At 25.3% G+C, this 13,144-nt stretch overlaps 4 protein-coding genes across 4 annotated transcripts in view; all 4 read left to right on the top strand.

The window, feature by feature from the left end:
• Phum_PHUM268450 (Replication factor C subunit, putative) overlaps positions 1-3,595 on the top strand; it is a gene marked incomplete at both ends in the record, with an annotated part of 4,227 nt that extends 632 nt beyond the window's left edge. The window contains 12 exons of the mRNA XM_002426645.1: positions 56-359; positions 463-931; positions 1,072-1,224; positions 1,323-1,538; positions 1,625-1,848; positions 1,920-2,114; positions 2,197-2,348; positions 2,456-2,573; positions 2,649-2,794; positions 2,878-3,091; positions 3,174-3,335; positions 3,470-3,595. Coding sequence (XP_002426690.1) covers positions 56-359; positions 463-931; positions 1,072-1,224; positions 1,323-1,538; positions 1,625-1,848; positions 1,920-2,114; positions 2,197-2,348; positions 2,456-2,573; positions 2,649-2,794; positions 2,878-3,091; positions 3,174-3,335; positions 3,470-3,595 — 2,479 coding nt within the window. The remainder of the gene's footprint in view (positions 1-55; positions 360-462; positions 932-1,071; positions 1,225-1,322; positions 1,539-1,624; positions 1,849-1,919; positions 2,115-2,196; positions 2,349-2,455; positions 2,574-2,648; positions 2,795-2,877; positions 3,092-3,173; positions 3,336-3,469) is intronic.
• A 2,325-nt stretch (positions 3,596-5,920) lies between these two features.
• Positions 5,921-7,978, top strand: Phum_PHUM268560 (class A rhodopsin-like G-protein coupled receptor GPRnna13, putative; the record flags this gene model as incomplete). The annotated part of the gene is made up of 7 exons (XM_002426646.1): positions 5,921-6,065; positions 6,196-6,396; positions 6,465-6,610; positions 6,679-6,921; positions 7,226-7,559; positions 7,636-7,765; positions 7,888-7,978. The coding sequence occupies 7 exons, from the start codon at positions 5,921-5,923 to the stop codon at positions 7,976-7,978; spliced, it is 1,290 nt and encodes a 429-aa protein (XP_002426691.1).
• A 651-nt stretch (positions 7,979-8,629) lies between these two features.
• Phum_PHUM268570 (uncharacterized protein) lies at positions 8,630-11,786 on the top strand (the record flags this gene model as incomplete). Its single annotated transcript, XM_002426647.1, has 4 exons — positions 8,630-8,809; positions 9,028-9,371; positions 9,469-9,603; positions 9,734-11,786. The coding sequence occupies 4 exons, from the start codon at positions 8,630-8,632 to the stop codon at positions 11,784-11,786; spliced, it is 2,712 nt and encodes a 903-aa protein (XP_002426692.1).
• Positions 11,787-11,919: 133 nt separating this feature from the next.
• Positions 11,920-12,408, top strand: Phum_PHUM268580 (uncharacterized protein; the record flags this gene model as incomplete). The annotated part of the gene is made up of 3 exons (XM_002426648.1): positions 11,920-12,064; positions 12,109-12,264; positions 12,353-12,408. 3 exons carry the CDS (start codon positions 11,920-11,922, stop codon positions 12,406-12,408), a joined length of 357 nt encoding a protein of 118 aa, XP_002426693.1.
• Between the last annotated feature and the right edge of the window lie 736 nt (positions 12,409-13,144).

Raw genomic sequence — 13,144 nt, forward strand, 5'->3', positions numbered from 1 at the left:
CTGCATTATCATTCGAAAGTAATGAATCAAATAAACAAGAAAAAAAAAAATTAAGTAACACTAACGATGAAGACAAAAATTGTGAATTAAAACCAGGAAAAATAGATTCCCAATCAACAACTCCTAAAAAAGAACATGGAAAGTCAAAAAAAACAAAAGATAATGTGTCAAGTAATGAAATTTTTGATGAGAAAAAAATGGGGAAAATTTCAGAAGAAAGTAGTGTTATTACAAAAAAGCAGGAAAAAAATGGCTCTAATACAAGTATTGTAGTGTCGAAAAAGCAAAACTCAGCAGCCTATCAGAAATATTTACAAAGATCGGGGCCTAAAAATCCCAATTCTAAAACAATTCCAAAAGTATAAAAAATTTTAATTATGTTTCTGTTTTTTTTTTATTTAAAAAATTTTTTTCAGCTTAAATTTAACTTTTTTTTTTTTTTTTTTTTTTTTTTTTTTTTAGGGGACATCGAATTGCCTTCAAAATTTAACGTTTGTTATCACAGGAATATTGGATTCATTGGAAAAAAAAAAAGCAGTTGAATTGATACAAAAGTATGGGGGACGCGTTACTACTCAAGTGAGCAAAAAAACCGATTTTATAGTAGTTGGAGAAGAACCAGGAGAATCAAAACTGTCAAAAGCAGAAAAATTTTGTACAAAAAAAATAAATGAAGATGAGCTACTAGCTTTAATAACAGAAAGGAGTAATTTTAAGCAAGAAGAAAGTAAACCAATTGAAAAAACTGAACAAATTATTTCAAATAGTTCAATGAAATCTTCTATTAATGAAAATAAAAAAATGAACACATCAAAGTCAGTAATGGTTAAATCAAATCAATTTGATGATCTTAGTTTAACAGGAGTTACTACAAAATCTGAAGCTTCTTTAATAAAAAATGATGATTGTAAAAATAATTTTGAAAATTCAGGTATGTGAAATATTCAAATTTCATTTTTATATTTACTCGAAAAACATTTCTTAAGAGTTAAAAAAAACAAAAATCATTAACTTTACCTTATTTTAAAGAATTAAGAATTTTATTTTAATTTGAATTTTTTTTTTAAAAAGACATTCTTTGGGTTGAAAAATACAAACCTAAATCAACAAAAGCCATAATTGGCCAAGGTGGTGAAAAAAGCAATGTAAAAAAATTAACATATTGGCTGCAAAATTGGCATTTAAATCATTCTACTAAAAATGATAAAAAACTTACTAAACCTGGTATGTAATTAAATAATTTTTATTTTATTATTATTTTTTTCTTGTAAATCTAAACAGTGACTTTATTTATTTGTTGTTTTTATTTATAATAATTTTAGCACCATGGAATACAAATGATGACGGAAGTTATTTTAAAGCTGCTCTGCTTTCTGGTCCACCTGGAGTCGGCAAAACAACTTCAGCTTATCTTATTTGCCAAGAATTAGGCTTTGACATTGTAGAATTTAATGCTTCTGATACAAGATCTAAACGTCTTTTACAAGAAGAAGTGTCCGACTTATTAACTTCGAAATCTCTTCAAGGATATTTTGATGGTTTTAAATTATTATTAATATATATCAAAAATATAAGTTTCTCAATTATAAAATTTGTTAACTAAATTAAGTTATTATTCGTCTAGGAAATAGAAGCACTTTTAAGAAACAAGTTTTACTCATGGATGAAGTTGATGGAATGTCTGGAAATGAGGATAGAGGAGGAGTACAAGAACTGATACAGCTGATAAAACAGACTAAAATTCCAATAATTGGTATTTGCAATGATCGAAATCATCCGAAAATGCGATCATTGGTTAATTATTGCTTCGATATTCGATTTCAAAGACCTCCCATAAAACAAATTAAAGTGAATATTAAACTTAATAATTTGTTTTTGCGGTTTTAACATTAAAATCACAGTAATAATAATATTTTCAGGCTGCCATGTTGTCGATATGTTTTAAAGAAAAAATTAATATTTCTGGAGATTCTTTAGAAGAATTAATTGTTAGTTCTAATCATGATCTTCGGCAGGTATTACATCGTTTATCTTTGTTAACTTTTGTGGAGAAATCATTATCGGAAGAAGATGCTAGAAAAAACAGCTCTGATGGAAAAAAACCGTTAAACTTGGTATTACTCCTACAATAATTTTTGTACAATAATTTTTTTTAAAGTTACGATTTATTTGTAATTTTAAAATTATTTTATGTAGAATCCTTGGGACGTCGTGAGAAAAGTATTTTCTGCATCGGATAACGAAAAATTTAATTTAAATGAAAAAATGGATCTTTTTTTTCAAGATTACTCCCTGGGTCCTCTTTTTGTACAAGATGCTTACATTCATGTAAAACCTAAAAAAGCCAGGTATCTAATGTAATCTCATCAGTATTTATTGTAATATTTTAATGTTTTTCTTTTTTTTTTTTAAATGAAATTTTAAGAGGACTAAAAAATATTATTTTTATTGAAAGAAATTCAGAATTAGAGGTCATGTCTCTAATTTCAAAGGCAGCTGATAGTATATGTTATGGCGACGTTGTGGAAAAAACAATTAGAAGTAAAAATTCCTGGAATCTCTTGCCAGCTCAGGTAAAATAATGTTATTATTATTATTAATTTTTAAATCATTATTTTAAACTAAAATTATTTTATTACATCGTGTAGGGTTTATTTGCCAGCATTTGTCCTGGTTATTATATGGCAGGGCATTTTCAGGGAAAAATAGAATTCCCGGCGTGGATGGGAAAAAATTCTAAGGCTAGAAAATTAAGTAGGATCTTGCAAGAACTCCACACATCTCTTTGCACCAAGTAAAAAAAAAAAAAAAAAAAAAAACAAAATTTTTTGTACCCCATTTTCCGATTTATACTTAAAATGAAAAAAATTTTTTTAGGATTTTAGGTGATGTTCAAGCAATTAATCTGGATTATTTGAAGTTACTTAAAACTATTATAGTAAAGCCTTTAATCGAAGAAAATTTGAATGGTGTTCCAACCTCTGTGAAATTTATGGTAGAACACAATATTAACAAAGATGATTTTGATCATATTTTAGAGTTGTGCTCTTGGCCTGGATTTAAAGATTCTTTTTCATCAATCGATTCCAAGGCAAGAACTATTCTAACTTTGACTATTCGATATGTAAAAAAGAATCTTTAATAATTAATGTTTAATAATTATATTATTTCAGATAAAATCTGCTTTTACAAGAACTTTGAATAAAGAAAATCAGAAAGTTTCATGCGTAAAGAAAACTTCAAAAATGTCTCAAGATAATCTAGATGATGAAAACATAACAGATGATATAATTTTTGAAGAAAATGATAATATTGATTTTGATCCATTGATTAAGGTATTTAATTTACACTTACTCTTTGAATATTTAAATATTCAAACTGCTAATAATTTATTTTATAAAAATTACAAGTGAAAATTTTCTATAGTGTGTAAGTATACTAAAATTACTTTTACTCATATCATTTTCAGAAAGGAAAATCCAAAGTGAAAAAAGATATCAAGAGTCCAAAAGAGACCAAGATGGATAAAAACAAAAGATCACATGCTACCAAAGAAACTCCTGTTAATAAAGGAAGTAAACGATTAAAAAAGTAAAATCATTCATTTTTTTTTAATGAAAAATTTACATTCATATTTCTGTTAGGTCTGATCTTCTATAATATAATATTAAATGCCTCTTTTGCAGTAAATTTTAATTTTCGTTATTTTCTTTAAGATTATAAAAATATAAAAACTGACTTTGTTTAATTCAATCAGAAGGATTAGAATTTAAAAAAATAATAATAATAATACTTACCGATAAATTAATTGATATAAACTTTTTTTTTTTTAAATTTATTTTATTTGAATGTTTGATTTTTCATTTTTTTTTGACTAGATTTGTATTATTGAGCATGATAATATTTATTATTAGCATTATGTATTAACATAAGCTCATGTTTATATATATATAAATAATGAGAAAAAAAAAAAAAAAAAAAACTAAAATTTTCAAGTTGTAAAGTTTTTTTTTTTTTTTTTTCTAAATAAAATGGCTAATCAATTATTTTCGGTAAAATTTCAACCGCTTAAGAATGAGTCGAAACGTAATAACAGTCAGTTTATTCAACGTAAAACAATGTAATTTTCCACGTTTTATTTTTTATTTTTGTTATGAATTAAATTATTGTATTGTAATTATAAAATATTGTGTTGAATTGTTAAAAATTAAGTATTAGCATTTAGTTAAAAGATTTTTAATATTTAAAATAAGTTTTTTTTTCTGACTAATTTTTGAAATGAATAAAAAAAAGTAAGTATAAATCTGTGTGTTAGGAAAAAAATATTTTTTTTTAGTACAGTTAATAATTTGTAAATGAGTGATTTTTCTCATTACCTAAATTTTTTTTGTTTAATTCATTAACATTTTTATTTTTTTTTAAAAAAAAAAATCTCAAGTTGTAAAATTATTATTACAAAAAAAAAAAAGAAAAGAAAATTGTTTTTTTTTTTTTTTAAAGAATATTTAAACTTTATTTCTACCTAATAAAACGCAATTAATATTTTAACTTTTAAACACAAACAAAAAGTATTTTAATAGTTTTTTTTTTTTTTTCTTTTTTCTAATTTTGCCAAGTTTTTTTAGTTATTAAATGAACAACATAAAAGATGATTAATAATAATACTGTTGTATTTGTTTATAGTGTACGTTAAAATATTTGTATGTAATTTAAAAAATATTACATAGAATTTTTTTATTTTATTTTTTGTAAATTAATAAAAATTAAAATAAATGTAATTTTAAAAAAAAATATATATATATATATATATATATATATATATATATATATATATATATATATGAAAAACAGTTAAATAATTTTGTGATAAACGATAGATATGTTAGTGCCAAAAATTTTTTTAGAAATCTTTTCACTTAAATTATTAATTTTCAACTTTTTACTCTTAATAATCCTTGGACTCGAGAAATTGGCAAAAACTCAATGTTACGACAAGATACATTTTAAAAATATGTATTAAATTTTTTTTTAAGAGTAATAAACAGTAAAATATATTTAGAAAAATGTAAATTATTAAAATTTGGAAAAATCAAAGATATACATATATTAATTTTTATTTATTCATTTATTGTACAGTTAAGTAATACCTATAGTATGAACAAAACTTTTTAATTAACTTTGTTAAAAAAAAATTTAATAAATTCAGTTCGTTAAAAAAAAAATCTTATTAAAAAAATTTACATTGGTATTTACTCTTTCTCTCTGTTGAAAAAAAAAAAAAATTCTATTTACTTTTCATTGTAAAATGTTTTAAATATTTTAAACAAATATTATTATGTATGTACACTATAAACTAAATTAAGAAATGCATTTTCTAAACAATGTTGTTGAGTATGCTTCACAGTTTCAATTATTATTATTTTTTTTTTTTTGTTGTTTTGGGAATGTCTTTAAAAAAAAAAAAAAGTGTCAAATTGTATAAAATTTAAGTGTTTCAATTATTATAATGTAATAATGTAACTTTTTAGTAAATAGTTTAAAAGTAAAAAATGTTTGTTTTGTAGGAGGACACAGTGAAAAGTTTTCATCCATTGTATTACACATATTATTTGTATTAAAAAAAATTTTTATTTTGTCATCAAGTAATGAGTGCAAAATATTAATTTACTTTATAACACAAAAATTAAATTTTTTTTGTCTCATTTGAATATATATTGTGCACATGCATTCATTTAAAATATTGGTATATAATTAAATGTAAATGTGATTTATAAAGTGCTGATTTTGTTATGTAAATCATATTTAAAAAATTTTTTAAATTATTTTTTGTAGTATTTAAAATAGTTAATTATTAATTAATTTAAATATTATAACCAAATTTTTTGTTTTTTTTTTTTTAGGTGAAGTCCTGAATTGAATTATGGAAATATGGAATTTGACGGCTACCAAAAACGCATCCGTTCAAAATAAGACAATGCTCTATGGATTATTTTTAAATGAATCAAGATTTTGGATTCAAAGAGTTTTATTACCAATCGTCGTTATTATTGGATTTGCTGGTAATGGTAAGTGATAAACTAGTTCAGTATTAACTTTTTGATATATATATATGAATAATGTAATCTTTTTAACAAACTCTCAAGCAGTAATAAATAGTAATTAACTAATAATAAAAAAAAATTTAAATTTTTACAGCTTTAACCGTTGTCGTTTTAACTCATAGACGAATGAGAAATTCCACACACACATATTTGACTGCTCTAGCCATTTCGGATTTATTGTATTTGGTTTTTGTATTTACACTTTCATTAGAACATTATCCGGGTAGCCATACAAAAAGTTTTTATTATTATTGGAAATTTTACCGGTTTGGTCTTTGGCTGACGGACGCATCAAGTAATTTAATTTGTAAATTTTTCATGATGTTTCTCTAAAAGCTATTTAGGTAATTTTTAAATTTGTAGCCTGTGTTTCTACATGGTTAACGGTGACATTTACCGTTGAAAGATACATAGCAGTTTGCCATCCAATAAAAGGGAAAATAATTTGTACAGAAGCAAGAGCTCGAATTGCTATTGTACTTATATATATTTTTTGCTTTTTATCAACGGTAAGTAATTCTAGAGTTTGATTTCCGTTTAAAAAAATATCCTGAATACAATTTTCTTTTTTTTACAGGTAACTACTCCTTTAGAATGGCAATTAGACGTTCGAGAAATAATTGTAAATCAAAGCAAAGTAATATCCTACGTGGGACAAATGCCCTCAGAATTGGGAGTAGATATTAATTACACGACAACTTTTTACTGGTTTTGGAGTATTACTTTTGTTTTTTTACCTCTCTTATTGTTGGGAATATTCAATTCTTTTTTGATTGTTACCGTCCATAGAAGTAGGAATAACAGACGTAAAATGACCCAGGTTAAGAAATTATTAACTGGTAAAGATTAAAAACAAAAATTATATTAATGAGTTAACTATTCTATCATTGAGAATAGTTAACGGAACTAAATTAAAATTAAATTGTTATTTATTGGCAATTAAAAAATCTTTTAATTCGACTCATTAAAAACAATACTAAAAAAAAGTTATTTTTAAATTTTTGAAAATATTTATTTTCAAACAGTTGAATTTCAAAAAAAAAAAATTATTAAACTTCCTTAAAGAGTTTTTTTTTTTTTTTTAAATATTTAATTTAACATTTAAAAATTGTAATTTTTTACAGACTAAACACAATAATAATAATTCTCAACGGCAAGAAAACAAAATTACGGTTACTCTTATAGCCGTTGTTATTTTATTCCTATTTTGCCAGCTTCCCACAGCTGTGCTGTTGATTATAAAAAGTGTTCATATTCCACCTGACGATTCAAATACGGATAAAATATTTCGAATATTGGGAAATATTTTTAATTTTTTGGTTACAATAAACGCGGCTTCAAATTTTCTACTTTATTGTGCTTTCAGTGCTAATTATAGAAGAACTTTGATAGGAATTTTTTGTAAAAAGAGAAGAAGAACGTCCTTATTTTTTCAATCTACGATCATTCCAGAATCTAGTTAAGTTCTTTTTTTTTTATTTAATTTTTTGGTTTTTAAATTCTAACTAATGCTGTGAAATTTTTTTGAATTCAGGTGTATCAAAATCGATCGGTCAAAAACAAGCATTTTTTAATGCGCAAGCTTCCACAAAGAGTGCTTCATTTAAGGATTTTAATAGTGGCTTTAAAAGTCGACCATCAATTTCTAAAGTTAGAGAAACGCTGTAAATAATATTTTAAAAGACTGATAAAATGTAATGAATCAATAGGAATATTAACTCTATTTAATTAAATGACTTGAAATATATCAACATTATTTTTTTAATGTGGCTAAGTTTAATTGTAGGGTTCGGAAAATTACTTCATGTAAAATAAGTACTCTATTTAAAGATAAAAAGACGCCAGTGTCACTAACACTAGGTTTAATGGCTTACTAGCCTAGTTTTATATAATTTTAAAGATAACCTTTGGTTTTTTATAAAGAATTTGTGGGACCTAGACGAAGGCCTATAATAATTTGATTTGATTTTTCTATAAAATTTAAAAAAAAAACTAACATTTACATTTGAAGCCTAAACGGCTCATAGTTGATTTGATTTTGGTAAAAAAAAAATGATCTGAGGGTGAAAATTAATTTCTGATTAATGATATGTCGCGTAAATCTGTCGTTTACGTAAATGCTTTAAAACTTATTATCATTTCTTGACAATTTTTAGTGTGAGATTGAAATAAAGAGGATTGAACATAAAGGCAGTCTTAAACAAAAATTAATACCGGCATTTTAAAAAAAAACCGCGAAAATTTTGAAAATCGTTTTGAGTTTTTTATTTAAAATTTATTAGTATTTATTTTATTTATTAATATCGCTGTCGTCAAAATAAAATTATTATTCTGACTAATTATGCATGAATGGATTGTTACGACTCAGATTTTCATAAAAATTGTAATTTTTCCAAGATTTGACAATCTACGATTGTTCTGTATTTTTATGACAAAATATTTTTCATAGAATAAAATTTTTATAATTCCACTGCATTTAAACATCTCTAAATTTTACTGCCACGACAATATGTATTTTATTAGAAAAAATGTCAGACAAATGTAGTGAAGTAAGTGATATTGATTTTAATAGTGAATTAGAATCAATAGAAACTGTTTCATCGTTGTCTTTATCTCCATCTCGAAATCAAGATTCTTCTGTATCAAATACTTCTAACTTTAAATATGCTACATCACTGAATATAACTCGAAATTTATTTCAGAGAGAGGTAAATAAAGTTTATTTTTTTAATGCAGTACTTTGATGCTAATTTATGATTTCCCCGGAAAATTTGAATTTGGGGATAAAATATATACTATTTAATTTTGAATATAAATATTTTTTTTTCGGAATTCATTCATTTGTTTTTGAATAAATAACAATATTTTAAAAAATAATATTTATGAATGCAAAGGAATAATCAGTAATTATAAATGTAATTTACAGTTAGGATTTGGTTGCTTAAAACCAATTAAGCATGCATTTTTGAAGTCTTATCATTTATCAAATATTTTCTCTGGCCAAGTTCTCCTTACTCATGTATTTTTGGGAATGACAAAATGTGGCAGATTTCTTATTACCTATACAATGATAACTGATCAAGATGATGATGAATGGTATGCTACTGTTTATAAATATAGACTTCATTGGTGGAATTTTAAACCAGGGGGCCAGGCAAGAAAAATTGCCGAAGTCTCTTTATTCGGAAGCCATAAAATTGTCGCACCCTTACAAATGTATGTTTGTCAGTGGCCTCAAGACAATGAAAAAATTTTAGTGTATGGATTAATGTGAGTTATTGTGTAAAAAATACATTTATTTTATTTTATTTTATATATATATATAGATATATATTGGTATTAAATTATAAAATTTATACTGATTTAGAAAAGAATGCAGTAGCATTGATGCGGTAGGTTCATCTAACAATCAACATGCTTTTGTAACAGTTACTGCTTTGCCATCATTAAATAATTGCCAAGAATGTAGGATTGTGGCTTCATCATACATGTTAGATGGTATGTAAAATGTAAATTAATAAAAAAATTTCATACAATTGAAAATTTTTATTCTTGTATTATTTGAATCCAAGAATTGTTTAACTGCTATATTTTAATATGTTTAAAATAAATTTTTCAGATATTGCTGCAAGTTGGGACACATGCTTAAGATTTAGTTGCCTCAAGCATGGTTACACTGTTCATACATCATTTGATGTTGTTGTACCATACCCTGAATTTTCTCCAAAAATTAGTTTAAAGTGTAATAATTATGCCGTTTTTAATGCAAATAATTTTTTGTATGCTTTGAAAATCACACTAGAAAATAATGACAAAAAAATTAAAAATGAACAAATGGAAGATATTTCTTGTCTAGTATCAGACTCAAGCTCAGAAGTCAATAAAAATTCAGAAGAAATTATTCCATCGAGTTCAATTAATCAGAAAAATTTTAATTTAAATAGTAATAATAATAATACAAGTAATAATAATAATGACAATGCATTAAAATTAAAAGAACAAATTATCAAAGACTTTAGTGAAGATATTAATTTAAATGCTTCATGTTTACAAAAAAAGGGTTTTGAAAATTTAACCAAAGACCCTTTTATTAAGGAATTTGAAATCAAGACTTGTGACTCATCATATCAAATTTATAATTTATTCGAATTAAATGTTGAAGAAGAAAAAGCCGTTCACGAATTTTTAACATCTCCACCGCTTCCCACTAGAGTGAATCCATTTCGAAGTAAGTACATAAATTCTGATTTGAAAGAACAGATGCAGAGAAATTCTCCTTCGGGAGAATGTAATAACATTTTAGAAGTTAAAAATGAACACCTAGAAGAAAATACTAATTGCAAAAAGAATTTTAAATTAAAAGAAAAGAGTGATAAGGAATGTTTCTTCTACCCTAAGTCTACAAATTGTACAAAAAAAAATCGAAGTGAACAAATAAATCGCAACAATAATGTTTACAAAACGGACGATAAAAATTATTCAAACAAATATTATAAGTCTTTTTTCACCCGACGAAAGGGTCAAAAAAGTAATTTAAATTTCGAAATGTTTATTAGAAGTATGTCACTTTCTAAACCTCATTTAAAACAACCCGTGACTGTTTGCGATAATGAAATTCATGTTGTTTTAGAAACAAGCAGACACATATCGAGGAAATCAAATGAAATAGTCGATAGTCCTTACGAATTTGTGGATGACTCTCAGTATGAAGTTGAAAAACTCAGTCAATTTCGTAAAAAACGTCTAGCGGATAAAAAATACGAATTTCAAGATTTTGACTCGGAAAACATTATTCCTTTTAGCATAGTTAGGCAAGAAAGCACACTTAGATCCCCGAGAAAGTATCAGGACAATGAAAACGATTTAAGTGAAAAACTGAAACATAATGTAGAACTTAGAATCGGTAATGAAACCATGAATTCGAATATGAACGAATTGATTATACATAATCCAGGTTCGAAATATCCATTGGAATTACCTACGTCTGCTTCCAGTCTTAAGTCTCCTTTAATATTAGAAGTACTTACAAATTCAGGGCAACACGAAAGTGTTTTAAGGCCATTCAATAGAAACATTAACGGGAGTTCTTTGCTTTCTCCCGTAACAAAAATTTTATTTTCTCCAACGGCTCACTCACAGAAATCAGTGTCAAAATCAGCGTCCAAAGACGTTTGGAAAACCAAATATTTTGAAGAATTAAAATTAATTATAAACACGTTAGGGACTCATAAAATTTCCCAATGTTTAGACACGCGATTAATTTTGGAAAACGGAATTTTAATAAATGACATTTCAGAATGGTATTTTAAAGAAGAAATTAATTATAAAGAAGTTGACATTTATAAAAATCTTTTAAAAAATTTAAACAAATTTTATGGTGAAGCAATCAGATTTAAAAGACGTTTTGTCGAGGTTGACGATGAACTTGTATCTGTGATAACTGATATCGAAGATGATGACATGAGCACACTGACTGGATATCACACAGCTCTAAATGTGGAAGTTCACGGAGCTGGATATTCTCAACTTCAAATGATTTCCAATTCTAAGGCTGAAAAATTATCAGCATCCTGCGTTGTCGTTGATCAACAGAGTTTGGATATTGAAGGAATCTGTCATTCTGTTGCCACTACTCTTTGCCAAGTTTCAGATAAACCTTTACTTTTTGTAATGATTATGATATAGAAATTTTGGATGTAAGTCCTTTTAAAACATCTACTCCGTACGGTTATTAAATAAGTAAATTAATATTATTATTAAGCTTTTATTTTAATTTTAGGTTTGCCCCCGATCGGGTGACGTTCTTGTATTATTAATGATGAGAATTGAAGGAGCAGAAGGAATAAGAGATGAAGTATCAAAATTAGAACAATATGAAGCATCGGCAACTTTAGTTTGGAATCTTCATCACGGAGATTATAAAGTTTGCATGGTAGGACAAAATTCTAAAGCCTTGAAACACCGTCGAAAAATTGTTAAATTTTTTTTTTTTTTTTGTTTTTGTTAGTTGTACCACCGCAAAAAGTAAACTGGGCCTGGGATTCAAAGGATGTTTGGAATCCTGCCAAAGAAGCATCGAGAAGATTTCGAATGCAATTGCCTGCTGATGTGACATTTTGTGATCCTGCCGTAAGAGTGTGTGGTAACATTTCCACTTTGAAAGGTAAAAATTTCTCTTTATAATTTTTTTTTTTTCTCCCCCATTTTTTGTGATTTTTATTATATGAAAATTTTTTAAAATTTCTCTTAAGGCATTTCATTAGCTAGGATAGAAGATCTGGAAAATGGAATTCAGTTTGTACTATAGATCATAATTTTTTAAAAAAATTAAATATACTTTATTTCTGCATTAATATTTATTGTAATTTTTTTTTTTTTTTTGAAAATATCTAACTTTCAATAAATACAATTAAAGAGTTTGTAGCTAAAATGGTATTTTATAATAAAAATAACTTTTTAGAAATTGATGAAATTTACATTGTTGAGCCAAATGGAAATCTACAAAGAGTCATTGGTTATTGTCATTGTCTAAAGAAGTGCATTAAAAGAGCCAAATATATAGCCGGTAATATATTTAAAAAAGGAAAAATAATTAAAATATTATGGCCAGCTTTTTGAGGAAAGTAAATTGCGCCTAAAGATTCAGTAAGGCTTATACGTAAAAAAAAAAAACCTCCTTAATCAATTTCAGAGCGTTTGAATTAAGTTGGCAGAACTGTTTAACAGTCACAACAATGTAAAAGCTTGTTAACGTCCGTTCTCCGTAATTTCAAAAAAAAGGTACTATTTAATACTTGAAAATTAAAATTAAAATTGATTGAAATATTTTAAAAAATTTTTTTTAAGGAATGGTAATTAGTATTCGTAGAAATGTAATCGAAACTTAAATTCAATTGAGAAAAAAAAAAAACTTTTTTTTTGACAAACTGTTACTAAGAAACTTTATAAAAAAAATAGTGTTTCATTATTCATGACTAAATTTTTAAAATCATTTCGTTGAATGTGTTGCATTTACTGAAGAAGGACAAAATTTGAAAAAATTT

The sequence above is a fragment of the Pediculus humanus genome, genomic scaffold (assembly GCF_000006295.1).
Source record: "Pediculus humanus corporis 1103172107644 genomic scaffold, whole genome shotgun sequence".
NCBI lineage: Eukaryota > Metazoa > Arthropoda > Insecta > Psocodea > Pediculidae > Pediculus > Pediculus humanus.